The 27754-nt window shown below is 47.1% G+C and overlaps 1 protein-coding gene and 1 pseudogene across 2 annotated transcripts; one reads left to right on the top strand and one right to left on the bottom strand.

Annotated features, from left to right (window-relative positions):
* Positions 1 to 1562: 1562 nt before the first annotated feature.
* F12 (coagulation factor XII) lies at positions 1563 to 19685 on the bottom strand. The gene is given in 20 exon segments (XM_082453533.1): positions 1563 to 1751; positions 1843 to 1998; positions 2001 to 2029; positions 2593 to 2742; positions 2838 to 2903; positions 2906 to 2946; positions 3194 to 3270; positions 3274 to 3417; positions 3419 to 3420; positions 3528 to 3754; positions 3840 to 4011; positions 4158 to 4262; positions 4429 to 4560; positions 4700 to 4810; positions 5094 to 5127; positions 5130 to 5166; positions 5880 to 5886; positions 5889 to 5978; positions 14166 to 14223; positions 14590 to 19685. Coding segments are annotated over 20 exon segments (1863 nt in total). The 5' UTR covers positions 14647 to 19685; the 3' UTR covers positions 1563 to 1583.
* A 104-nt stretch (positions 19686 to 19789) lies between these two features.
* On the top strand, positions 19790 to 21559 carry LOC309656732 (elongation factor 1-alpha 1 pseudogene; annotated as a pseudogene). The gene has a single exon. The product of its transcript is annotated as an elongation factor 1-alpha 1 pseudogene (transcript).
* The last annotated feature ends 6195 nt before the right edge of the window (positions 21560 to 27754 follow it).

The raw sequence follows: 27754 nt of genomic DNA, 5'->3' as shown, positions 1-27754 counted from the left end.
TCTCTGAGTTTTGAGTTTTGTTTGTTTGTTCTGCTGTTTGGAGCAGATTTTTCCATTAATGAATTTCTTGCTAATGGGTAGTGTTGATTCCAAGGGACTGGGGCCTTGAGGTGGGAGGTTGGCTGCAGGGTGCATGGGAGACTCGGTGTTTGGGAAGATATTTTACCCTCTGTCAGTCACACAGGCCACCTCAGATTCTCTGTTGAACCGTTGTTGAGAAATACAAACCAGCACTGTGTCTGGTCTGCTGTTGAGAAATACAGACCGGCATTGTGCCTGGTCTCCTTGGATGAGGCTTTCCTTTCTCTGTTGTTCACATTCCCTCATTAGATTACACCCCTTCTCCCTCACCCAGTGCTGCACTGTCTCTTGAACAGGCAGTAATTCTGTGACTCGGTGTCTTGCCTTGCTTTTTCTCCAGCCTTGAAGGCCCTGCCCCACCCACCTTGACATCCACTCAAGTTCCCCTCTGGCCTGGACGCCACCTGGTCTCTGCAGCCTCCAAAAGCCCTCTCGTCATATCCACAGTACACAGGACTTCTTGTCTCTTCTGCCAGCCTTGCTTGGTTCTCCCTCTGGAGTTAGTGATCTGTCTCCTTGTTCCTCACGAGAAGTAGGCATTATTCCCCTCTGAATATACAGGGACCATTTATTATCTTTTATACATAATAACTTAGTACTTATTTTTGTTTGTGTATGTGTGTGTATGGTACACAGCCGGAGGCCAACGAATTCCCTCATTCGGAGTATATAGTTAAACAAAGCTTTTAAAAGTTGTTTTTAATCACATTATCTGATTTCAAGGTTGTTAACCTGGTCATCTCATGCCAATTAGAGGGTCTGATTGGCAGCTTTAGATTTCTTGATTAAAAACCTAACTAAATTGATTACATTTTAGGCATTCTTTCAGTAATGGAGAGGTTCTTAGCGAAAAGTTCAGGAACTATTCTATTTGGTGCTTAGTAAAAATATTTTGAATTAATGTGTGTACCAGTTATTGTCATTTCTTTATTAACTTCAAAAGTTTTCTGCCAAATAAACATTTCACTTTTTTCTGTTTGTAACAAAACAAAACAAAACAAAACAAATGGCTACCCACCCACCCCCCTTCCCTAGAAATATTGATTTAATTGACCTGAGGTGGATGTTGGGCATAGGTTCAAAAAGCTCCCCGTGGTGATTCTGATGTACAGTCAAGGTTGAGAACTCCTGTTCTATAAACTTAAAATATTAGTTTTATACTTGTGGAGTCACCTTGCACAGGTTTGGTACACAGTGTGGCTTAGTAAATGTCAGCTGGACATGAATCTAAACCTTGCATCAGATCTCAATAGATTCTGTTCTCTGAAGGGGTGTGGAGAAGTTGAGCACCGGTATACTATCTTGGCATTTCCCGACGGGACCCCTGAAGAGCTGTGCCTTTCAAGCATCTTCAAAAGCACTTTACTGAGTTCTATGCCATGCCTGGCGCTGGGCTGGCAGCGCTGGTGGGAATGGAACACATTCCTTGCTATCCATGATCATGCCTCAGCCATGCTTCCATTCCAGAACTGCCCAGGAGGGAAAGACGAGTCCCGGGGCGGTCAGGAAGCAGTGTGCTCCCGGATCCAGGCTAGGTAGTTGGCCACGTCGGTGTATACACCCGGCTTGTGGCGGTCGCCACAACCTGAACCCCAGCTGACGATGTCTCGCAGGATGAGCTGGAGCTCTGCGGTCTCATCCTCACACACCAGAGCGCCCCTGGAGTCACCCTGGTTCGGGGACACGCGGCTCAGCGCCCTTGGCTTGGGGTCTGCACTTGACCGGGTTGGAGGAGGGCGCCAAGCGAGTCCAAGGGCTCACCTGGCACGCGTCAGTGCCACCCTCGAGGAAGCCAGCGCAGAGCATGCGGGGGGGGGGGGGGGGGGCGGTGGTGGTGGTGAAGGCGGCTCCGTGCACGTCGGGGGCGGAGCAGCGCTCCGGACGGATGAGTGGCACCTGAGTGCCGCTTCTTCCTTCTACTGCAGGAAGCTGGAATATTCCCCTGACCCTGCGAAACGAGAGCGCCTTCCTCACACCCCTCCCGACTCCTCTCTGCCCAGGCCATGGACCTGGCTGCGCCAGGCTCTTTCAAACCCGCTCATCTCCTGCCTCCCTCACAGCAAGCCCGAGAGGGAGTGAGTTGCCTTTAACACTATTTCATAGACGAGAAAACTGAGGCCAGAGAGGAGCGGTGATGTGAATGAACCAGGAGGAAGCAGGACTGCTTCGGAACCCCACCCCCACTTCCCATCCAGTGTCTCAAAACCTTGGTCCCCATCCAGCCCACCTGCTGCTCCAGCGCGGGCCAGCGTCCTAGTAGCCCTTGCAGCCCTGTGCCCAGAGGGAATCAAGAGAAAGTGCGATTCTCCCGGTACGCCTCAGATTTGGGGACGCCCCCCAACAGTGAATACCAAGCTCTTGGAGAAGCAGACTGAAGAGACAAGGGCCCTGCACGTCCTCACAACCCACCAGGTCGGCCCCACCTGTCCCTGGCAGTACCAAACCTGCGGGCCTCTCTTGACTACCCCGGTGGCCAGAGGTCTCCCTCCCGCCCCCAGCCGTTCTGCCTATCTTCTAACTGGTGACCCCAGCCGGCCACTTCGCAGAGCGCAGGTTCGGATTCGGCCGGGCGGGCGGCGCTATTCGGCAGGCACACTGGCTGAACGAAAGACAACGGGTGCGCGCAGCAGCCTTCAGCGCTCTCCTGCAGGCGCACCAGAGCTAACCCAAGCGGGGAGGAGCATGAGACCGGGACGCTAGGACTTCGAGCTCTGCCCACCCTTTCCCCTGATCCCCGCGGGGGCGCCCCCACGCACCCAGGTCGTGCTGGTAGGTGATACGCGAGAAGGCCTCGTGCAGGGGGTAGGCGCGCACGACCAGCGGCGGTCCTGGCCGAGCACCACTGTCAGCTCCTCCGGCGCAGGTCTGGGGGCAGGGTCGGGAAAAGGAAGCGCGCTCAGAGCCGGCCACAGGCATCCTGCGGGAGCCCCCTCTTTCCGAGGCCCTTCTTGGGTTTCAGCTTCCTCCTGGGGAGCTCTGAAAGGGAGAAGGGGGAAAGGTGGGCGGAGACGCGGAGAGGTAGGGCACGTGTTCGGGTGTCGCGCGGAAGCTGGGCACAGAGGAGAGAGGAGCTAGGGATCCCGGGCCGGGAGCTGAGCGCTCAGGCACTCGCCGGTTCTGCAGGCAGTGAGCCGCGGTCAGCACCCAACAGGGGGCGATGAGGCTGCCGCTGCAGAAATTCTGGCCCTGCTACAGCGCGGCGATGTAGGGATGCGCCCCGGGGAGCGCCACCAGTTCCCCGACGACGCGGCTCAGCGAGGACAGCCGTTTGTGGAGCCGCTGTCCACAGCCCGCCGGGCCCGCGCTGGGCAGGGGAGTCCGCTGCTCGGGCAGCGAGCACTAGCCTGTGGGAGAAGCCCAGGCTGAGGGCCGGGAGACCCACGATCAGTTGGAATGTAGCTCGTCCCGTGATTTCTCTGCTCGTATTCTTAACCTTTCCCAACTACCTGAGGTCAGAGGTCGAAGCGGGGTCTGGGTCGTGGGCTGAGGTTTCTGCAAAGCCGAAAGCGAGGGCAAAGGGAAGTACTGGTGCCCCGATGAGATCCGGATCGGAGGAGGGATTTGGGGCGCCGCCGGGGCTGGGGCCTGGCATCGTGCCAGGCGGCAATAATTCCAGCTCAGTCGGTCGCTTCTCCAAACAAAGCACCACGGGCGGGTGTCATTGTCCTGGTTCCTGTAACCACGGGGTGGGGTTGGTTGAGAAGCCCTAGAGGGCCCTGGGGCGGAAAGAGACGCCCAGCCCTGCCCCACCCGCGCACCGGCAGAAGGCGTGGTCGCCCCGTCTCCGATTCAGCGCTTGCTCTGCGGTCACATTCCAGTAGGTGGCCTCGGAGGCCCACGGCTGACAGGGTGCACCCGAGAGCTTAGTCCGGGCCACGCCGCGGTAGCTGAGCCCGCGGTCGCGGTCGTCGTAGCAGTTCGCCTTGAAGTCTGGGGAGAGAGAAGGCTCCCTACAGCTAGGGTATGGAATGGTCTCCTGTCGCCCTCTCACCCACTTCTCCACTCTCCCTCCTCCCTCTCGGCAAGCCCTTCCCACGTGGGGGCGGGGCTTCTTCTTCCCAGACACCCTAACTCACCCACTTCGCACAAGCGTCCAGCGTAGCCCGTGGGGCAACGGCACAGGCGGTGGCCCTCTGCCTGTAGGCAGCTGCCCCCACTGAGACATGGGTTGGTACGGCAGACTGGGAGAAGGAGCATGCTGAGCCCCCCCTAGGCTCAAAGACCCCCGCCCCCCACCCCCCACCCAGAGAGCTCCCTCTTACGCTGGCACACCACCTGGCCTCCTGCCAGCCTTTCTTTCCCACCTTCTGCCCTCCTCCCTGGCCAGCTCCCCACCCATCTACTCACCCTGGCTGGCCAGTGGCTTGCACTGGGCATTCGGACCCTTGCACTGGCACTTGGCTACACCTGCCAGCTCAAGCCTATGCCATATTTCATTCTTCTGGAAGAACCAAAGAAGCTGGGGCTCAAAGCACTTCTCTGGGGACAAAGGGGTAGGGTAGTCTCAGGAGAGTGTGGGACCATGCCAAGTCTCTGGGAATCCACAGGACCTCTTCAGTAGGCCTGTGGCTGCCCCTGTTCCCCAGCAGCCCCTCCCCTGGCCTCAGCATCTCCTTACCTCTCTGGCAGTGCTTCCCAGTGAAGTGATCTGAACAGATGCAGTGTGGGCCGTTTGGCATGTTCACACAGGTCCCTCCTTTCTGGCAGGGGTTGTGTTTGCTGCAGTGATCTGAGAGATGAACACAGGGGGAGAAAGTGTGGGGAGCCTGAATCAAACAGATGGGGCCAAGTCCCTACCCAAACCTGCTTGTCTTTTGACCTTGGCCCTCCAAATTTCCAAGCCTTAGTTTACCCACCAGAAAAATGGGGCTACCCCCTCTTAGAACTTCTCCCTCTGGGAGGGAAGGAGATAGGTGGGCCCAGAGTCCCATATGTTTTAGATCTGATGATACCCAGGAGAGTAGCTAGGGTCGGGGAGAGGGCCCTGGGCCACCCCAAAGGTTGTGTGGCACCTTTCACTTTCTTTGGCTCCAGGCAGTATGCCCACATCGCTGATCCTTCTCAAAGTTGGGGGTGGTAGCACACCTGTAGACAGAGATAAGGCTTAAGACATGGAAGTGACCCAAGTGCCCATCAACGGATGATTGGTTTAAGAAGATGTGGTATATACACAATGGAATATTACTCAGACATTAAAAAAGAATGAAATATTGCCATTTGCAGTAACATGGGTGGACCTAGGGAATACCATACTAAGTGAAGTAAGTCAGATGGAGAAAGACAAATAATATGTGATAGCATTTATATGTGGAATCTAAACAGTAACACAAATGAATCTATATACAAAACAGAAACAGACTTACAGACATAGAAAACAAACTTACAGTTACCAAAGGGGAAAGCGGGGGTGGGGGGGATAAATTAGGAATATGAGATTAACAGATACACACTACTATACATAAAATAGATAAGCAACAAGGATTTACTGTATAATACAGGGAACTATATTCAATATCTTGTAATAACTTATAATGGAAAAAAATCTGAAAAAAATATATATATGTAACTGAATCATTTTGCTGTACACCTGAAACCAACACAATATTGTAAATCAACTATACTTCAATAAATAAAAAAAGAAAGAAAGAAAGAGATAAAGCTTCCTAGCTCTGCCCAAGGGGCTGGGCTGCCCTTCCCTATCACAGCCCCTTCTCTCCAAGCACTGTTCCTTGGACAGAAGGATGGGCAGAGTCCACCTCCCCCAGACCCCTGCTCCAACCCTTCCGGGGTAGTCTTACCAGGGTCGGGGCCGGGCCAGCCTCTGTGGATACATTTGTGATACAGCTGCCGGTGGTACTGGAAGGGGAAGTGGCAGGGCTCCCTGGTGACAGTGAGAACTGCAAGGGTAACACACTCCTTAATGACTTTCCCCGTGCCCCATTGCCCAGGTACCACCCCTCAGAGTCTGGTTGGAAAAAGGATAGACCTTTGAAAAGATCATTGTGCCTTCAAGACCACATCCTGCTTAAGAGTTGGGTTTCTGGAGTCAGTTGGTGGACTCCTGACTCCACCAACTACTAACTGCGTGACTTTAGACAAGTCTGCAGCCTCCAGGCCTAGAAGAGTGCTTGCCACAAAGTAGGCACTTAATAAATACTTGTTGAATGTTGAAGTCACTTGACCACTCTGAGCCTTAGTTTTCTCATCTGTTAAAAATGGCAGGGGCTTCCCTGGTGGCGCAGTGGTTGAGAATCTGCCTGCTAATGCAGGGGACACGGGTTCGAGCCCTGGTCTGGGAAGATCCCACATGCCACGGAGCAGCTGGGCCCGTGAGCCACAACTACTGAGCCTGCGCGTCTGGAGCCTGTGCCCCGCAACGGGAGGGGCCGCGATAGTGAAAGGCCCGCGCACCGCAATGAAGAGCGGTCCCCGCACCGCGATGAAGAGTGGCCCCCACTTGCCGCAACTAGAGAAAGCCCTCGCACGAACCGAAGACCCAGCACAGCCAAAAATAAATAAATAAATAAAAATAAAAGTAGCTATAAAATTAAAAAAAAAAATGGCAAAAATCATACATAGTACAGATGAAGGGTTTCAGTTTTGCAAGATGCAAAGAATTCTGGAGACAGATGGTGGTAATGATTGCACAATATGAGTGTACTTAATATCACTGAACTGTACACTTAAAAATGGTTGAGACGGGGATTCCCTGGTGGCGCAGGGGATAAGAATCCGCCTGCCAATGCAGGGGACACAGGTTCAAGCCCTGGTCCGGAAAGATCCCACATGCCGCAGAGCAGCTAAGCCCGTGCGCCACAACTACTGAGCCTGCGTGCTGCAGCTACTGAAGCCTGCATGTCTACACACCTAGAGCCTGTGCTCCGCAACAAGAGAAGCCGCCGCAATGGGAAGCCTGTGCACCGCAACGAAGAGTAGCCCCCACTCGTGGCAACTAGAGATAAACCCTGCACGCAGCAACAAAGACCCAACTCAGACAAAAATAAATAAATAAATACATTTATTTTTTAAAAACCCAGCATGTCAGTATGGTCCTATTTTTGTACAAACATATTTACATATGCATAAAAAATAAATCTAGAATGAAATCTCCAAAATTTGTAACAGTGGTTTTTGGAAGATAGTGGATTATGGGTGACTTTTCCTTCTTTTCTATTTCCGTAATTTATAAAGTTTTTACAAAAATAATATTGCTATTGTAATTTTTAAAAATAGTACAATTGAGCCTCATTCAGATTCTGTATTTGCTTATCTGCACTTCTTGCTAAAATTTATCTGTAACCCCAAACCAATACTCAAGGTGCTTTCACTGTCATTTGTGGACATGCACAGAGTGGTGAAAAATTTGAGTCACCCCAAGTGCACATTCCCAGCTGAGGTCAAACAAGGTGATGCTCTGCTTCTTGTTTCAACTCCTACTGTAAACAAGTGTCTTTTTTTTTTTAATTTTTAATTTTTATTTATTTTTTTATACAGCAAGTTCTCATAAGTTATCCATTTTATACATATTAGTGTATATATGTCAATCCCAATCTCCCAATTCATCACACCACCCCACCCCTGCCACTTTCCCCCCTTGTTTTCCATATGTTTGTTCTCTACATCTGTGTCTCAATTTCTGCCCTGCAAACTCGTTGATTTGTACCATTTTTCTAGGTTCCACATATATGCGTTAATATACGACATTTGTTTTTCTCTTTCTGACTTACTTCACTCTGTATGACAGACTCTAGATCCATCCACGTCTCTACAAATGACCCAATTTCGTTCCCTTTTATGGCTGAGTAATATTCCATTGTTTATATGTACCATATCTTCTTTATCCATTCGTCTCTCGATGGGCATTTACGTTGCTTCCATGTCCTGGCTATTGTAAATAGTGCTGCAATGAACATTGGGGTGCATATGTCTTTTTGAATTATGGTTTTCTCTGGGTATGTGCCCAGTAGTGGGATTTCTGGGTCATATGGTAATTCTATTTTTAGTTTGTTAAGGAACCAACATACTGTTCTCCGTAGTGGTTGTATCAATTTACATTCCACCAACAGTGCAAGAGGGTTCCCTTTTCACCACACCCTCTCCAGCATTTATTGTTTGTAGATTTTCTGATGATGCCCATTCTAACTGGTGTGAGGTGATACCTCATTGTAGTTTTGATTTGCATTTCTCTAATAATTAGTGATGTTGAGCAGCTTTTCATGTGCTTCTTGGCCATCTGTATGTCTTCTTTGGAGAGATGTCTATTTAGGTCTTCTGCCCATTTTTCGATTTGTTTGTTTGTTTTTTTAATATTGAGCTCCATGAGCTGTTTATATATTTTGGAGATTAATCCTTTGTCCATTGATTCGTTTGCAAATATTTTCTCTCATTCTGAGGATTGTCTTTTCATCTTGTTTGTAGTTTCCTTTGCTGTGCAAAAGCTTTGAAGTTTCATTAGGTCCCATTTGTTTATTTTTGTTTTTATTTCCATTACTCTAGGAGGTGGATCTAAAAAGATCTTGCTGTGATTTATGTCAAAGAGTGTTCTTCCTATGTTTTCCTCTAAGAGTTTTATAGTGTCCGGTCTCACATTTAGGTCGCTAATCCATTCTGAGTTTGTTTTTGTGATGGTGTTAGGGAGTGTTCTAATTTCATTCTTTTACATGTAGCTGTCCAGTTTTCCCAGCACTACTTATTGAAGAGACTGTCTTTTCTCCATTGTATATCCTTGCCTCCTCTGTCAAATATACAGTGACCACATGCACGTGGGTTTATCTCTGGGATTTCTATCCTGTTCCATTGATCTAAATTTCTGTTTTTGTGCCAGTACCATATTGTCTTGATTACTGTAGCTTTGTAGTATAGTCTGAAGTCAGGGAGGCTGATTCCTCCAGCTTCGTTTTTTTCCCTCAAGATTGCTTTGGCTATTTGGGGTCTTTTGTGTCTCCATACAAATTTTAAGATTTTTTGTTCTAGTTCTGTAAAAAATGCCAGTGGTAATTTGATAGGGATTGCATCGAATCTGTAGATTGCTTTGGGTAGTATAGTCATTTTCACAATACTGATTCTTCCAATCCAAGAACACGGTATATCTCTCCATCTGTTGGTATCATCTTTAATTTCTTTCATCAGTGTCTTATAGTTTTCTGCATACAGGTCTTTTGTCTCCCTAGGTAGGTTTATTCCTAGGTATTTTATTCTTTTTGTTGCAATGGTAAATGGGAGTGTTTCCTTAATTTCTCTTTCAGATTTTTCATCATTAGTGTATAGGAATGCAAGAGATTTCTGTGCATTAATTTTGTATCCTGCAACTTTACCAAATTCATTGATTAGTTCTAGTAGTTTTCTGGTGGCATCTTTAGGACTCTCTATGTATAGTATCATGTCATCTGCAAACAGTGACAGTTTTACTTCTTCTTTTCCAATTTGCATTCCTTTTATTTCTTTTTCTTCTCTGACTGCCGTGGCTAGGACTTCCAAAACTATGTTGAATAATAGTGGTGAGAGTGGACATCCTTGCCCTTGCTTGTTCCTGATCTTAGAGGAAATGCTTTCAGTTTTTCACCATTGAGAATGATGTTTGCTGTGGGTTTGTCATATATGACCTTTATTATGTTGAGGTAGGTTCCCTCTATGCACACTTTCTGGAGAGTTTTTATCATAAATGGGTGTTGAATTTTGTCAAAAGCTTTTTCTGCATCTATTGAGATGATCATATGGTTTTTCTTCTTCAATTTGTTAATATGGTGTATCACATTGATTGATTTGCGTATATTGAAGAATCCTTGCATCCCTGGGATAAATCCCACTTGATCATGGTGTATGATCCTTTTAATGTGTTGTTGGGTTATGTTTGCTAGTATTTTGTTGAGGATTTTTGCATCTATATTCATCAGTGATATTGGTCTGTAATTTTCTTTTTTTGTAGTGTCTTTGTCTGGTTTTGGTATCAGGATGATGGTGGCCTCATAGAATGAGTTTGGGAGTGTTCCTTCCTCTGCAATTGTTTGGAAGAGTTTGAGAAGGATGGGTGTTAGCTCTTCTCTAAGTGTTTGATAGAATTCACCTGTGAAGCCATCTGGTCCTGGACTTTTGTTTGCTGGAAGATTTTTAATCACAGTTTCAATTTCATTATTTGTGATTGGTCTGTCCATATTTTCTATTTCTTCCTGGTTCAGTCTTGGAAGGCTATACCTTTCTAAGAATTTGTCCATTTCTTCCAGGCTGTCCATTTTATTGGCATAGAGTTGCTTGTAGTAGTTTCTTAGGATGCTTTGTATTTCTGCAGTGTCTGTTGTAACTTCTCCTTTTCATTTCTAATTTTATTGATTTGAGTCCTCTGCCTCTTTTTCTTGATGAGTCTGGCTAATGGTTTATCGATTTTGTTTATCTTCGCAAAGAACCAGCTTTTAGTTTTATTGATCTTTGCTATTGTTTTCTTTGTTTCTATTTCATTTATTTCTGCTCTGATCTTTATGATTTCTTTCCTTCTACTAACTTTGGGTTTTGTTTGTTCTTCTTTCTCTAGTTCCTTTAGGTGTAAGGTTAGATTGTTTATTTGAGATGTCTGTTGTTTCTTGAGGTAGGATTGTATCGCTATAGACTTCCCTCTTAGAACTGCTTTTGCTGCATCCCGTAGGTTTTGGATCATCGTGCTTTCATTGTCATTTGTCTCTAGGTACTTTTTGATTTCCTCTTTGATTTCTTCAGTGATCTCTTGGTTATTTAGTAACGTATTGTTTAGCCTCCATGTGTTTGTGTTTTTTACATTTTTTTCCTTGTAATTGATTTCTAATCTCATAGCGTTGTGGTCAGAAAAGGTGCTTGATATGATTTCAATTTTCTTAAATTTACTGAGGCTTGATTTGTGACCCAAGATGTGATCTATCCTGGAGAATGTTCCGTGTGCCCTTGAGAAAAAAGTGTAATCTGCTGTTTTTGGATGGAATGTCCTATAAATATCAATTAAATCTATCTGGTCTACTGTGTCATTTAAAGCTTGTGTTTCCTTATTAATTTTCTGTTTGGATGATCTGTCCATTGGTGTAAGTGAGGTGTTAAAGTCCCCCACTATTGTTGTGTTACTGTTGATTTCCTGTTTTATAGCTGTTAGCAGTTGCCTTATGTATTGAGGTGCTCCTATGTTGGGTGCATATATATTTATAATTGTTATATCTTCTTCTTGGATTGATCCCTTGATCATTATGTAGTGTCCTTCCTTGTCTCTTGTAACATTCTTTATTTTAAGGTCTATTTTATCTGATATGAGTATAGCTACTCCAGCTTTCTTTTGATTTCCATTTGCATGGAATATCTTTTTCCACCCCCTCACTTTCCGTCTATATGTGCCCCTAGGTCTGAAGTTGGTCTCTTGTAGACAGCATATATATGGGTCTTGTTTTTTTTATCCATTCAGTGAGCCTGTGTCTTTTGGTTGGAGCATTTAATCCATTCACGTTTAAGGTAATTATTGACATGTATGTTTCTATGACCATTTTCTTAATTGTTTGGGGTTTGTTTTTGTAGGTCCTTTTCTTCTCCTGTGCTTCCCACTCAGAGAAGTTCCTGTAGCATTTGTTGTAGAGATGGTTTGGTGGTGCTGAATTCTCTTAGCTTTTGCTTGTCTGTAAAGCTTTTGATTTCTCCATCGAATCTGAATGAGATCCTTGCCAGGTAGAGTAATCTTGGTTGTAGGTTCTTCCCTTTCATCACTTTAAGTATATCATGCCACTCCCTTCTGGCTTGTAGAGTTTCTGCTGAGAAATCAGCTGTTAACCTTATGGGAGTTCCCTTGTATGTTATTTGTCGTTTTTCCCTTGCTGCTTTCAATAATTTTTCTTTGTCTTTAATTTTTGCCAAGTTGATTACTATGTGTCTTGGCGTGTTTCTCCTTGGGTTTATCCTGTATGGGACTCTCTGCACTTCCTGCACTTGGGTGGCTATTTCCTTTCCCATGTTAGGGAAGTTTTTGACTATAATCTCTTCAAATATTTTCTTGGGTCCTTTCTTTCTCTCTTCTCCTTCTGGGACCCCTATAATGAGAATGTTGTTGCGTGTAATGTTGTCCCAGAGGTCTCTCAGGCAGTCTTCATTTCTTTTCATTCTTTTTTCTTTATTCTGTTCCACAGCAGTGAATTCCACCATTCTGTCTTCCAGGTCACTTATTCGTTCTTCTGCCTCAGTTATTCTGGTATTGATTCTTTCTAGTGTATTTTTCATTTCAGTTATTGTATTGTTAATCTCTGTTTGTTTGTTCTTTAATTCTTCTAGATCTTTGTTAAACATTTCTTGCATCTTCTCGATCTTTGCCTCCACTCTTTTTCCGAGGTCCTGGATCATCTTCACTATCATTATCCTGAATTCTTTTTCTGGAAGGTTGCCTATCTCCACTTCACTTAGTTGTTTTTCTGGGGTTTTATCTTGTTCCTTCATCTGGTACATAGCCCTCTGCTTTTTCATCTTATCTTTCTGTGAATGTATTTTTTGTTTCACAGGCTGCAGGATTGTAGTTCTTCTTGCTTCTCAACAAGTGTCCTTTTCATGCTCTATTTAGTGCCATGTTTTTCAAATTTTGTGCTTTTGATACATGATTTTGCTGTTGAAAATGGCCCCCAAATAGAGTGCTGAAGTGCTGTCCAGTGTTCCAAAGTGCAAGAGGGCTGTGATGTACATTATGGAGAACACTTGTGGGTTAGATAAGCTTCGTCCAGGCATGAGCTATAGTGCCTCTGGCCATGAATTTAATATCAATGAATCAATAATATATATTAAGTAAGGTGTCTTTAAACAGAATCACACATAAAATAAGGTTATATGTTGATGAAAATGTTGTGACCAGAGCTCACAGGAACATAACCCTATATTTCCTCTAGGAGCAATGGTTCCGTTTTTGCTAATTCAGTGTTCATGGTGACTTTATAGAACATGACTACCACGAATAATGAGAATTGACTCTATCTATTTCAGAGGAGTGTTGTGAAACTTAAATGAGATCGTGTCTATAAAACACATACACAGAGTCTGGCACATAGTACATTAGCTGCTATTTTGTATTAGAGGCCCAGTGACACTTGTGCTGAGGGCCAAATCAGGGACAGGACATTAAAGGAAGAGAGAGGGGTCTGAGACGGACCTTTAAGATGCAAATGGAATGGACACAGAAGAGTAGGACCCTAAGTAGGTGACTAGGCAAGGGCAGGGCAGCTAGGTTGGGTCAGGCTAGAAGGAGGAGAGCAGTTTGGCTAGGTGTGGAGTGCTGAGGAGAGGAGGTGAGGTACTCAGGATTGCCTCAGTGCCATGCTAAGGGGCTGGGCCTGATCCCATCAGGGCAGGCTTGCCAGGGCAGGCTCAAACTAGTTTACAATTCTAGGTAAATATTTAGTGCCTGGAAGAATAAAGGCAATGGGGAACTATGGCAGGGGGGAGATGGCAGATATCCACCATCTAAAAGGGAGCTTGATAATAAAAGCGAATATATTTTAAGCATTTACCATGCACCAAACTGTGGGCTGAGTGCCTCACCGGGATTAATGACTCATTTCTCCTTCTCCACAGCCTTAAGAGTTTTACCATTACCAGCCTCATTTTACAGGTGGGGATTTAAGCTTGGAGAAGTCAAGTCATTGGTCCAGAGCCATCCAGCACATAAGGGATGAAGCTGGGATTCAGAGGCATTTGGGCTCCAGAGCCCTGCTCTTGATACTTCCTTGTCTGTCAAGGGCCCTGGCCTCTGTGTGGCATGACTGATGCCTGCGAGATGTATCGAGGAGAGGAAAGGAAGGGGGAGGCTGGGGAAACCGAGGAAGACTGGCAGGTACTGGACCAGACACTCAGATACAGCCTCAGCCTTGCCCTCAAGGAGCACTCAGTTCACTATCACTCTGGATCCCCAGCACCCATGTGCACAAGACCTGGCATATAGTAGGCACTCAGGTCTGAATGCCAGCCAGACAACTCTGGGGATGAGAGTGAAGAGCGCCCAGGATCCTTCCCCTCACCCCAAGGGCCAGAGACTAACAATCTGCACACTCCCTGCCATACTCATCCCTGTTCAAGGGTCTCTCAGGAGGCGGACCCAGGCTACTTACCCACTGTGTGCTCACTCTCTATGAACTTATGCTGCTTGGGGGCTTTCCAAGGTGGAGTCTATGACAGAGAGAAGAAAGCCGGGAATTTTCCCAGAAAGTCGTTGCCTGCCCCGATCCCATGCTAGTCCCCAGCTTCCTTTCACAGTCCAGAAATGCAGAGATTTCCTCAGAAGGCCTGGACCCCTCCTTCCTCCTCCCATTGTCTCCTCAAGGTCCCCCTCCCCCAGTAATGCAGGCCATGTCCTCATATCCACCAGCACTGTCTGTCTCTCTCTCCTCTACTTTGGCCTTATAGGCTTGCCTAGTCTTTCCAAACAGGCCTTCCAATCAGCTAGACTAAAAGGTCATGGGCAGAGGCCAAGGCTGTGATAGGGCCATCCCAGGGCCATCCCAGTACAACCCTCCTGGTTCCCACAGCCCTCACCAAAACCGCTGACTCCATGCTCACCAGCAGGACCCCCAGGAGCAGCAGAGCCCTCATGGTGTCTGTCTGTTGGTCCAACCACTTGCCCAGGAGTCCAGATCAATAGAACTGGTCAAAGGTCCCTAAGGCCTGGGAAGCAGAGATTGGTCGAGCTGCCCTCCTGGGCTGTTTATGGAAGGCCAAGCAGAGAGTTTCCTTGATGGGCCCCCAAGGATGGGACAGTTGGGAGCTGGTGGGTGGGAGTAGCATAATAAGGAGTGGGGTTCCTCCTCTCTTTCCCAGATAATGGAACTGGAAGCAGGAAGAGGGACCATCTTTGTTTCGGGTCCTATTGGGGATGAGGAGTTTAAGGAGATCCAAGAGAAGCTCCCTACTTTAGGAATCTTAGAGTCCATGGAGAAGTATATTCATTTTCTATTGCTGCCTAAAATTAACCACAAACTTTGCAGCTTAAAATAATACCCATTAATTAGTTCGTAAATCTGTGGGTCAAAAGTCCAGCACTGCATGACTCAGTTTTCTGCCCTAGGTCTCACAAAACTGAGATCAAGGCTAAGTTTTCTGGAGGCTCTGGGGAAAAATTCCCTTCCAAGTTCATTCAGGTCATTGGCAGAATTCAGTTTCTTGTGTTTGTAGGACTGAGGTCCCTTTTTCTTTGCAAGCCAGGGGTTGCCCCCAGCTGCTAGAAGCTACCTGCATTTCTTGCCAAAGAGCCCCTTCGATCTTCCAAGCCAACAACAGAGAATCTCCCCCACGTTGACTCTCTTACCCTTTGAATTTCTTTTTCCAGGAAGAACCCTGTCACTTTTAAGGGCTCATCTGATTAGGTGAGGCCCACTAAGGAGAATCTCCCTGTCTTAAGGTCAGCTGATTTGGGACCTTACTTACATTTGCAGCGTTCTTCTACAGAAGCATCTAGATTAGTGTTTGATTAAATGACTGGGAGAAGGTATGTTTACACCAGGGAACTTGGGGGCCATCTTAGAGTTCTACCTACAAAGAAAGTAAATTATCCCATGGAAAAAATACTAAAAATACTAAACCAAGGGGTGCTAAAATATGCAACTGGAGCACAAAGGAGGGAGATAGGTTGGGCATGTATTATTTTTCCTGCCCAACAACCATCCACCTTGGTTCAGTAAGGACACCCTGCTTTTTCCTTTGGGAACCACTCCTCCTTCATCCGCTCCATGAGTCTCTAGTGCTGCCCACTCTATCCTCAGTTCTAGGGCTGGGGGTGTGGCCTAGGTCTGGCCAATCAGAGCATGGTATCTCTAGACCACAGCGATTGGTTCAGGGATAAGCTATACACAAGTTTGGCCAATCAGAGTCAGCCTTGGGACTTTCACCAGAACTTTTATGATAAAGGTGCTTTCTTCCCCCTGGGGTCCCTAAGAATGCAAGCCTGGAGATGTTGATGGCCATCTCTGTCACTGCCTGGGGAAGGCCTGCCTGAGAATGAAGCATACACACAGGAATAGCAGAGCAAACAGGGAAGGAAGGATGGAGGAATGCTGTAGGAGGCAACCTCCTAGATGGTCCCCATTGATCCTCACCTCCTGGGATTCATGACCTTGAATAGTCTCTTGTAAAACTGATTCAGAGCTGTTCTGTGTGTCCAATAGAATATGGAAGAAATGATTGTGTTTGACTTCCAAGCCCAGATCAAAAAAGGCATTGCAATTTTTGCCTTGGTCTCATGGATCACTCACTCCGGGGGAGGCCAGCTGCCATGCTGTGAGGACACTTAAGCAGCCCTGCAGAGAGGCCCATGAGGGAAGAAAGTAAAGCCTCCTGCCAACAGCCAGCACCAACTGGACAGCCATGTGAATGAACCACTTTTGATATGGATACTGCAGCCCCGACCATCTGGCCTGCAACCTCATTAGAGACCTCAAGCCAGACCATCCTGCTAAGCTGCTCCTGAATTCTTGAAACTCTGAATTTGAGAAAATCCTAATTGATTTTTGTTGTTTTAAGCCATAAATTTTAGGATGATTTGTTACCCAGCATTTGATAACTAATACAGATAAATTGATTACTGATTATTTTATTTGAGAACCTGGATCCTAAAACGAGAGATACTCTCAAGAATTCTCAGTTACATGCACCAATTAAAACCAATTTGAATGGACTTCCATCGCTTTCAAAGAAGTCCTGACTGATACAAAGTAATTTGTGGGAAATGAAGGGAAGACAGAATGCAGCAATTCCTTAATTCTGCTGGAAGAGAGGCAGGCCATGGAAGACTTCCTGGAACAGAAACACAACAACAGGACGTCAGGAGTAGAGGCACCACTTCAACAATTGTTTTCAAAAGTTGATGTGACAGTTATTGGGACTTCTCCACGGCATGTGGGATCTTCCCAGACCAGGGCTTGAACCCGCGTCCCCTGCATTGGTAGGCAGAGTCTCAACCACTGCACCACCAGGGAAGCCCCTTTCATCAGTTCTTGATTGCAGTTCTTGAATACAGTCCATGGCCTAGAGCTGGTCCCATGTTGCCTCCTTCTTCCTGATGAGAAGCCAGCTCTCCCTCCAAATGGAAGGGGCCTTTTAACTTATTTTATTTATATTTATTTTGGGCCGCGTTGGGTCTTCATTGCTGCACGTGGGCTTTCTCTAGTTGTGGTGAGCGGGGGCTACTCTTTGTTGCGGTGCCCGGGCTTCTCATTGTGGTGGCTTCACTTGTTGTGGAGCACGGGCTCTAGGCGCATGGGCTTCAGTAGTTGTGGCTCGCGGGCTCTAGAGCACAGGTTCAGTGGTTGCGGCGCATGGGCTTATTTGCTCCACAGCATGTGGGATCTTCCTGGACGAGGGCTTGAACCCATGTCCCCCTGCACTGGCAGGCGGATTCTTAACCACTGCACCACCAGGGAAGCCTGGAAGGGGGGGGTCTTTAAAACAGGTCTTCACAACGAATAGGACTTTGCAGGTGGGAAAGGGAGAGAACAGCTTCCAGGCAGTGTGAGTACTACAACTTCACAGAAACCTGAATGTAGCATGTCAAATGAAGAATGTAATGAGCACAGGGTGCTTTGTAGGGAATGTGAGATGAGGCATCCAGTCTGTTGGGACTGGAGGTGGACATTCATGGGTATTTGGATGTTCAACATCTATTCCCCCTTCCTCTTCCTCTAGTCTCCCAGTTTCTATTTGGGGTCACCCCTCCCCCATTGTGTGGGGGAAGGGTAATTTCTAGTGATCACCTCCCACTCTGGAAGCCTAATGGACCAGATCACCCTCTCCCTACATTAACATAGTCAGAGGGGCCTAAACGTGGCCAATGGGCACTCTCTCCCAGGACTCTGAATCCTGAACAGGCCACCCAAGGATCGTGAAAAGAGCTGGGGTTGGAAGTCTGCCATTGCACCAACTGTGCCCCGACCAGATTGTCCCTGCTACATGGCATAAGTCAGGATGCCTTCCAAAAGCTAAGCTTAAGTAGCAAGGAAATTCTAATGCATCATTTCATATCATAAGAGATCTAGAGTGGAGGGGTTCCAGGAACAGTGCTTTCAGTGGTTTAACAATGTCATCAAGAACCCATGTTCTTTCTTCTTTTTGTTTACTATGGTCCTCAGTGTGTATACCTTCAGGCTGATTCCCTCATGGTCACAAGATGGCTGCCACAGCTCCAAGAATCACGTCTAAACTCCAATGAAGAGGAACCTTCCGTTCCAGTAGATCTTTCTTAGAAATGAGGAAACCTTCCTCCCCAAAAAATCCCAAGCAGACCTCCCCTCATGGCTCAATGGCCACAACTGGGTTACCTGACACTCCTAAACCAATCTCTGGCAAGGGTAAGGGGACCTCCTGTCTTAGGCCAATCAACCCTGGAGCCAAGTCAGGCTGTGAGGTAAAGTGGCCACAGGAACAGAATTGGGACTCTGCAAAAGAAGAAGGGGAGTGGTATTGGATATTAGTTAGACAACCAAAGTGTTTGCTGTAATTCCTGCTTCCAGATCCTCTAGTGGCCCTTAATGCCTTCTTATTTCCAAGCCTATTCCTTCTAGTTGATGCTATGAACCGCTGAGGGCATTCCCATAAAGTAAATTCCCTTTTGTTTAAGTAGCTAGAGCCACGTTCTCTTGCTTGCAGCCAAGGCCTTTCACTCTCCCTTATCCCTCAAGTCTAACCAGCCTCCAAGTTCTGTTCATTACACCGCCCACATATTTCTCAAATCCCTCCACTTCTCTCCATTCCTACTTCCTTTCTTTGACTTCTGTAAAATTAAAGGTATATACAGTGGCAGAACATAATTTGAGAACCTCTGGTGGACATCTGTCTTTTCCCTTCTTTAGCATTCATTCTCCCTTTATCTAGTAAGAGTCCTCAATGTTCCTTTGGGGAGGGGCCCATTCCCCCTTCCATCAAGTGGATATAAGAAAGCTTACCCCATCCCTCAGCTGAGGGTGGAGTGGGCATGTGATCCAGACCTGGTCAATTAGAACACTGCCTCTTTAGGAAAACTCAGGGTGCTAGATCCCTTATTCAAAGAGGAACATTTCTCATATTTGTTCATTCTAGTTTATTTTCATTTAAAATCTTTTAGGTTAAGTTTAAGCTTTTTAAGAGTTAGTTTTGGAAATTGAAACACATTACTAATACTGTAGGAATTGGTGAGGCCTTGACTTAAAACTTTCTTTGTACTGTGATTTCCTTTTGGGTGTATTTTGCTAAATGAAACTTGTTAAATTTTTTGTTAACTAAATTTTTTCTTAAAATAAAGAGACTTTTTCACAATGAAGAAAAAAAACCCTGCCTCTTTCTGTTCTCAGTGATTGGTTCAAAATGAACACCTGACCCAAATCAAACCAATGAGAGGCAACCCCGGGATTTTTGCTGGAATCAAGATAGAGGCTTTCTCTTTCTATAAAAGTTGCCGTGTTGGTAGGAAGTGAGGTTGAAGCTGCTGGCAGCCGTCTTTAAAAGCCGAGTCAGAATATGGGAAAGACAAATTTTGAGTGACACCATTTGAGACCTGGGATGCAATGACACTTGAAATCAGAACCACCACCTACACTTTTCAGTTACTTAAACCAATAAATTCCGGTTTTTTACTTAAGCCGGTTTTAGTTGCAACCAAAAGTCCTAACTGATGCAAGCAAGAATTCATACATTGTTACCAGGAAGTTCCTAAAACAAAACAAAACCGCTAGTGATCAGCACTGTAAGTCAGTAGCTTAAAGAATAGGAAAACAGCTTTTTCGCAACGGGTTTGTCGCCAGGACACAGGTGTTGTGAAAACCACCGCTAAACCTAAGCAAAAATGGGAAAGGAGAAGACTCACATCAACATCGTTGTCATCGGACACGTAGATTCGGGGAAGTCCACCACTACTGGCCATCTGATCTACAAATGTGGTGGGATTGACAAGAGAACCATTGAAAAGTTCGAGAAGGAGGCTGCCGAGATGGGGAAGGGCTCCTTCAAGTATGCCTGGGTCTTATACAAACTGAAAGCTGAACGGGAGCGTGGTATCACCATTGATATCTCCCTATGGAAATTCGAGACCAGCAAGTACTATGTGACCATCATTGATGCCCCAGGACACAGAGACTTCATCAAAAACATGATTACAGGCACATCCCAGGCTGACTGTGCTGTCCTGGTTGTTGCTGCTGGTGTTGGTGAATTTGAAGCAGGTATTTCCAAGAATGGGCAGACCCGTGAGCATGCCCTTCTGGCCTACACTCTGGGTGTGAAACAGCTAATTGTTGGAGTTAACAAAATGGATTCCACCGAGCCACCCTACAGCCAGAAGAGATACGAGGAAATTGTAAAGGAAGTCAGCACCTACATTAAGAAAATTGGCTACGACCCCGACACAGTAGCATTTGTGCCAATTTCTGGCTGGAATGGTGACAACATGCTGGAGCCAAGTGCTAACATGCCATGGTTCAAGGGATGGAAAGTCACCTGTAAAGATGGCAATGCCAGTGGGACCACACTGCTTGAAGCTCTGGATTGCATCCTGCCACCAACTCGCCCAACTGACAAGCCCTTGCGTTTGCCCCTCCAGGACGTCTACAAAATTGGTGGTATCGGCACTGTCCCTGTGGATCGAGTGGAGACTGGTGTTCTCAAACCTGGCATGGTGGTCACCTTTGCTCCAGTCAACGTGACAACTGAAGTGAAATCTGTTGAAATGCACCATGAAGCTTTGAGTGAAGCCCTTCCTGGGGACAACGTGGGCTTCAATGTCAAGAACGTGTCTGTCAAAGATGTTCGTCGTGGCAATGTGGCTGGTGACAGCAAGAATGACCCACCGATGGAAGCAGCTGGCTTCACAGCTCAGGTGATTATCTTGAACCATCCAGGCCAAATCAGTGCCGGCTATACACCTGTGCTGGATTGTCACACAGCTCACATTGCCTGCAAGTTTGCTGAGCTGAAGGAGAAGATAGATCGTCGTTCTGGGAAAAAGCTGGAAGATGGCCCCAAATTCTTGAAATCTGGTGATGCTGCCATCGTTGATATGGTTCCTGGCAAACCCATGTGTGTTGAGAGCTTCTCTGACTATCCTCCTCTGGGCCGCTTTGCTGTTCGTGACATGAGACAGACGGTTGCTGTGGGTGTCATCAAAGCAGTGGACAAGAAGGCAGCTGGCGCTGGCAAGGTCACCAATTCTGCCCAGAAAGCTCAGAGGGCTAAATGAATATTATCCCCAGTACCTGCCACCCCAGTCTTAATCAGTGGTGGAAGAACGGTCTCAGAACTGTTTGTCTCAATTGGCCATTTAAGTTTAATAGCAAAAGACTGGTTAATGATAACAATGCATCGTAAAACCTTCAGAAGGAAAGGAGAATGTGTTGTGGACCATTTGTTTTGTGTGTGGCAGTTTTAAGTTATTAGTTTTTAAAATCAGTACTTTTTAATGGAAACAACTTGACCAAAAATCTGTCACAGAATTTGAGGCCCATTAAAAAAGTTTAATGAGAAAAAAAAAAAAAAAAGAATAGGAAAACGATGACCTTAGAAGCAGGGACTGGAGGGAAAAAAACAGCAACGAACTTCAATCAGGAAACCTTCAGTCTATAGGAGTTTACAAAGAAACTTTCCCATGTGGACACCCCCCGCCTCAGCAATTTCTACACGCGTGCCCAGTTCCCCCTGAACATCTGGGTCCCTTCCATCAACTGCTTTGTATCAGAGCAGAAAGGCACCATCTCCTCACCCTGGTTTCTGTCTTTCCATACCTGGGGTGTCAGTCTATGGAATGAGAAGGGAGAAACCATCAAGTTCCTGCTCACAGGTGCCTGGATCCACAGACACACACAGACCCCACTCCTCTGTAGCAGAGACTTGGGGGCGTACATTTCAAGAGGTGGCAGAACTGCCTATTCAAAGACAAGTTTAGGGGGTCAGAAGGTACCCAGCCCATCATCCTTCATTCCTCCTCACTCGGTGGCACCATTTTTATCCCAGTCATTCAGGCCACCATAATGGAACATTTGTACAAATGGAAGCCACTCCTTCCTCCAGACCAGCACTGCCTGTCAGAACTTCTGCAATGATGGAAATATTCTCTACCTGTGTTCTCCAATACAGTAGCCATTAGTCACATGTGGCTATTGAGCACTTGAAAAGTGGCTAGTATGATGGAGGAACTGAATTTTCATTTTATTTAATTTTAATTTTAATTTAAATAGCCACACGTGGCCAGTGGGTACCGTACTGGACAGTGCAGCTCCACAGTGTGACAAGAGGGAGAGGTGTATGAAATACTGTTGGAGAGCTACACAGGCCCAGATCAAGTTGGGCCCTGGTAGGCCAAGGGGAAGAGTTTGGGTTTTATTTTTAAGTGTAATGGGAGGTGTCTTAGTTATCTACTGCAGCTAATAAGAGATGACATATTGCTCCCAAATTTAGCGGCTTAAACTACAAGAGAGTGCGACTGGGGTAGGGTCCACTTCCAAGTTCATTCACAAGGCTGTTGGCCTCAGGTCCTTCTTGACTGTTGGCCAGAGACCTCAGTTCTGGCCATGTAGGCCTCTCCATAGAGCAGCTTCCTTGAGGGTGAGCCAGCAAGGGGGTGAGAAGGCACCTAAAACAGAAGCCACAGCCTTTTAGTAACCTGATCTTGGAAGTGACATTTCAACACTTTGGCTGCATTCTTTTCACTAGGAGTGAGTCATTAGGTCCACTCCATGCTTGAGGAAAGGGGATCGCATCAGGGGGTGAATATCAGGAGGGGGGATCACTGGGGTCATCTTAGAGGCTGCCCACCCCAGGAAGCCACCAGGGGGTCCTGAGCAGGAGAGTGACAGGACCAGGTTGATTGTTTCTAAAATAAGCAATAGAGTCACATGATACAAGATTAAAGTCCAAAAGCGTATAAGGGGACTTCCCTGGTGGTCCAATGGTAAAGAATCTGCCTGCCAATGCAGGGGACGCGGGTTCGATCCTTGGTCAGGGAACTGATCCCTGACCAAGATCCCACATGCCGCGGGGCTACTGAGTCCTTGCACCTCAACTAGAGAGCACGCGCGCCACAACTACAGAGCCCACCTGCCCTGGAGCCCGCACGCCACAACTAGAGAGAGGCCCACGCACCACAACAGAAAAAAGATCCCGCATGCTACAACAAGGACCTGACACAGCCAAAAATAAAAATAAAATTAAATAAATAAATAAATACAAATCATTTAAAAAACAAAACAAAAAACAAAAACAAAGGGTATAAGATGAAAAGCCCCCCTCCAGCTCTGTCCCCAGCCACTTAACTCCCCCTTCCTATTGGCAACCAGTGTTCCTGTACCTCGTGTGGCCTTCCAGAGGGGGGTCCATGCATACAGAAGCAGATTCATCTGTGGGAGTTAGTGTTGTTCACTAAATATTTCCAATTCTATTCTCCTTCCAGGCGTATAGTCGTTATTCCAGAATCTATTTCTGGGTAGCAAACCACTCACAACTTAGTGGCATAAAACACCAACTTATTAGGCTGATGGATTTTGCGGGTTGGGAATTCAGGCAGGACACAGCAGGGATGGCTGTCTGCACCACAATGCCAGGGGCCTCAGCTGGGGCTGATGGGAATGCCTGGGAGCTGGAATCACCCAGGGGCTTCTTGTGCTCTAGGTGGGACAACTGGAAGGCTGGGCTCAGCTGGAACTGTCAACCATAGCAGAGCACCTACCTACACGTGACCAATCTATTCAGTGTGGGCTTATCACATCACAGCACAGCTGATGAGCCTGAAGGAACATCCTGAGAGAAGCTTCTAGAGAACAAGCATTGCAAGAAACCCAGGCTCCATGGCCTTTTGTGACCTGGCCTCAGATCTCATGTGTATCACTTCCACCATATTCTACTGATGACAAGAGTCACTAAGGCCAGGCCAGAGGTAAGGGCAGGGAAATGAGAGCCCACCTCTTGCTGTGTGGGTGGCAAGGTCACACCGCAGAAATGCCTGTGGGATGGGAGTGTACTGCTACACTCATCTTTGGAAAATACAATCTCCCACAGTAGTGTTGGATTTCCACACCCCTCTCAACTTAGTTGTGGCCATGTGGTTACCTTAACCAGTGAAATGTGAGCAGAAGTGACTTGTGTCACTTTCAGATGCAAGCTTTAAGGGCCATCATATGATTCCCCACATTTCCTTTTACTGCCTGACATTGCAGAAGTGCAGATTGACAGGGAGGCCCTAGTGTCCTGGGTCCCTGAGTGACTACTCCTAGTGGAGCCTCCTCACTTCCCAACAACCTGCACTGGACACAGGGTGTACCTGAGAAATAAACTTTTGTTGCTTTAAGTCACTGAAATTTGGGGATTGTTTGTTACTGCAGCATAACCTAGCCTATCCTGACCTTTTGTATACAACTACTAGCAAACCTTACCCACTGTTCTGCACTTTGCTTTTTTCAATTTTTTTAAGATTTTTAAAATATTTATTTAATTTATTTATTTGGCTGCGCCAGGTCTTAGTTGCGGCATGCAGGATCTTTTAATTGAGGCATGCGGGATCTAGTTCCCTGACCAGGGATTGAACACAGGCCCCCTGCATTGGGAGCATGGAGTCTTAGCCACTGGACCACCAGAGAAGTCCCGCTTTTTTTATTTAACAATATATCTTGGAGATTGTTTATATCAGTACATGAAGAACACCCCCACAGTTTTTTTTTTTAAAGCTACATAGTATTCCTGTACAGGAAAGGACCAAAGTTTACTTAACTAGTCCCTATTAAGGACAATTAGTACATTTGGTATTTTTGGACAATGCTGCAGTGAGCAACCTTGAATATTCATTTCTTATTTTGCTTGAGTGCAATTATATTTGTAGGATAAACCCTAGAAGTGCATATGTCAGACGAATGGTGGCAGACTTCCCTTTTAAAAAGGATCACTTTGGTCATAGCTAGAGAACAGGTTGAAGAGTCAGAACCCAAGAGTTGTGTGTGATACCATCCCCTCCTCACCCCATATCAATCACCAAGTCTTATTCATTTGAGCTCTATGATAGCTCTCAACCTGGCCACTTGTCTGCACCCACTGGCCACCGCCCCAGCACAGTGCATCATTCCTCTCTCCAATGATTCCTCTTAAAAGGGTCTCCCACCTGTCTTACTCAGGATACTTGGCTCTAAACAATGAAGCCGATTCTGGGTAACTTAGGCAGACAAGGAACTGATTGGATGCTCTCGGGTGCTTGCTGAATTCCCCTACCCCAGGAAGGGCCTGGCTCGACCACCTCCCCCTCTTCTTCCACTGCCACCACAATGAACCCTAAATGGTCCTCTGATGTCTTATGTTAATCATTTGCATTGGATTTCAAAGACCTGCTTGCAAACATTGGAAACGCTCCAGGTACCAGGGACCTTAGAGAGGAAATTCTGCCTCCTGATTTCCCTAGTGGAAAGCAGGGCCTGCCTCTGCATTTTATAGGTTTCCTCCCAAAGGGGAGGGGTGTTCAGATGCTGGGCGTCAAAACAATCAGTGTTTACAAGTCAGCCTAAGCCCCTCTCTCCCCACCCTTCACCCCACCCATAGCACAGTGTGGCTGAGTCAGCAAATATGATCAAACTACTCCCTGGTTTAGCACACCCTGGACAGCTCCCCACCACTCTCAAAATGAAGTCCAGACTCCTTACCTAGCTTCCAAGGACCTCCCTGATCCAGGCCTCTTCAAGGCCTCCCCATGCACACCCCAATGTGTACCTGAAACTCTAGTTCAATGCTCTGCCCTCAGGTGCCAAATGCATGAGCCCTTAACCACCTTCCTCTACAGAACTCTGAACATGTGTTGGCCCTCTATCCAGAGGCTCTTTCCCTCCCACTCCAGTTACCTCTGAAACCTGCACATTCTCACTTAACTCTCAGGTCTCACTTAGACACAACACCCTTCACTGGGTGAGGTACCTGCCCTTTGTCCTACTGGCCACTGGGTTTCCTTCCTTCAAAGTACTTTTCTTTATTCCCCAAAGTATCCTAGATCCATGCACTTTTCTCCATCTCCACTGCCACTTTCTCAGTCCAAGCAACCATCCTCTCTCTCCTGCAATTCAGTAGGCTCCCAACTGGTCACTCTGCTTCCACTCTTGGCCCCCTGAAAGTCTACTAGCTAGAGTGATCTTTTAAAAGTGTAAGTCAGGAACTTCCCTGGAGGTCCAGTGGTTAAGACTCCGTGCTCCCAATGCAGGGGGTGCGGGTTCAATCCCTGGTCGGGGAACTAAGATCCCACATGCCACGTGGCCTAAAAATAAAATAAAAGTATAAATCATCCTTTCAAAGGCTCCACATTTCATTTAAGAAAAACAAACTCCTCTCCGTGGTTTACAAAGCCTTTCAGGATCTACCTAGAATCCCTGCGCCTTCAACTCATCTCAGACTTTTGGGCCCTGAAGCTACACAGGCCTTCTTCCTGTTCCTTGAACATACCAAACTTACTCTAGGCTCAAAGCTTTGCACTTGCTGTTGCCTCTGCTTGAAACTCTGTTCCCCTAGATCTTTGTGTGGTTGGATCTGCTCAAATGTCACATCCTGAGACCATTTCCCCTATTTTGTCTTAATGTCTCAATAGCACTTGTCACTCCCTTAGACCATCCCATTTATTTGTTTACTCATAGGATTACCATATTTATCCCCCTTCTAGCAGGTAGGCAGAGAGATTGACAATCTTGCTGGCACCACTGTATTCCCTAGCACCTGGCCCAGTGCCTGGCACAAAGTGCATGCTCTGTATTTTTGGATGAATGAATGGATAGGAATCAGAGAAGCCTAGTTGAATCGGGCTCTGCCTTATCCGCAAGTTTGGGCAAGCCTCCGTTTCCTGGTGTGTGAAGTGAGGGTGGAGGGAGTAGGATGTTGAGCTAGAAGGTGTTGATTAGCTGTAAAATTTCGGCCTTGTTTTCTCCCTAGTCTTAGGCCTGCAGCCCTCCACTGGACCTCAGCTCCCCACCTGTATAATGGGTGTGAGTTCATTCCCTACGTCTTGGGGTGGTATCGCTGCCTTATAAGGCAGCAGAGGCCGAGGGCGGACAAGGCTGTGTGGGTGGAGAGAAATCACAACATCCGGCTGTGGGGGCGGGGCGGGGCGGGGCGGGGCGGGGGCGTCCGCTGTGGCCGGCCTGGAGGCCTGGGAGCAGCTCGGGAAGCCGGCACCCTCCTGTGGGCCTCTCCCTGCTAACGATGTGCGCCCTCCAGGATGGGCCGGCCCAAAGGAATACGGCCGGATACACGGCCCGAACTTGCTTGAGGCCAGCCTGCAGGAGGCCCAGGATACCAAACGCATCCCCTACAAACCCTGGACAAGCCAAGGCGAGCCAAAAGGACCTGGCCCACACCCACATCTAATGGCCCAATCAGAGTGCAAAGCTGAGAATGACTGACGCTTCCTTCATCCAATAAAATACCCGGGATCCGGGGCGTGACCCAGAGGACCCACCTCCTTTGTCCCAGCGGAGGGCTCGGCCCTAATTGGCAGTTTGGTATCCTACGAAGGCCCAGAAATTCGAACGTAGGGGCTGAACCCCACCGCAGACCAACCAGGAAGAGGTGACGTTTTAAGTCCCGCCCCCCTGTTCCTTTGAACGAATTCCTGGCTCTGGGGGCGGGGGATGATGAAGAGGCTATCTAATGGGAAGACGGCGCGGCGAGCGCTCGCCCGGTTATTGGCCGAGTAAAGTAAACAGAGGGCGGGCCGGGGCGGGGCGTGCCGGCG

This window comes from Balaenoptera physalus, assembly GCF_965194825.1.
Source record: "Balaenoptera physalus genome assembly, chromosome: 3".
Taxonomy (NCBI): domain Eukaryota; kingdom Metazoa; phylum Chordata; class Mammalia; order Artiodactyla; family Balaenopteridae; genus Balaenoptera; species Balaenoptera physalus.
Note: the sequence above shows the minus strand (reverse complement) of the source record. Positions and strands in the feature narration are given on the sequence as shown.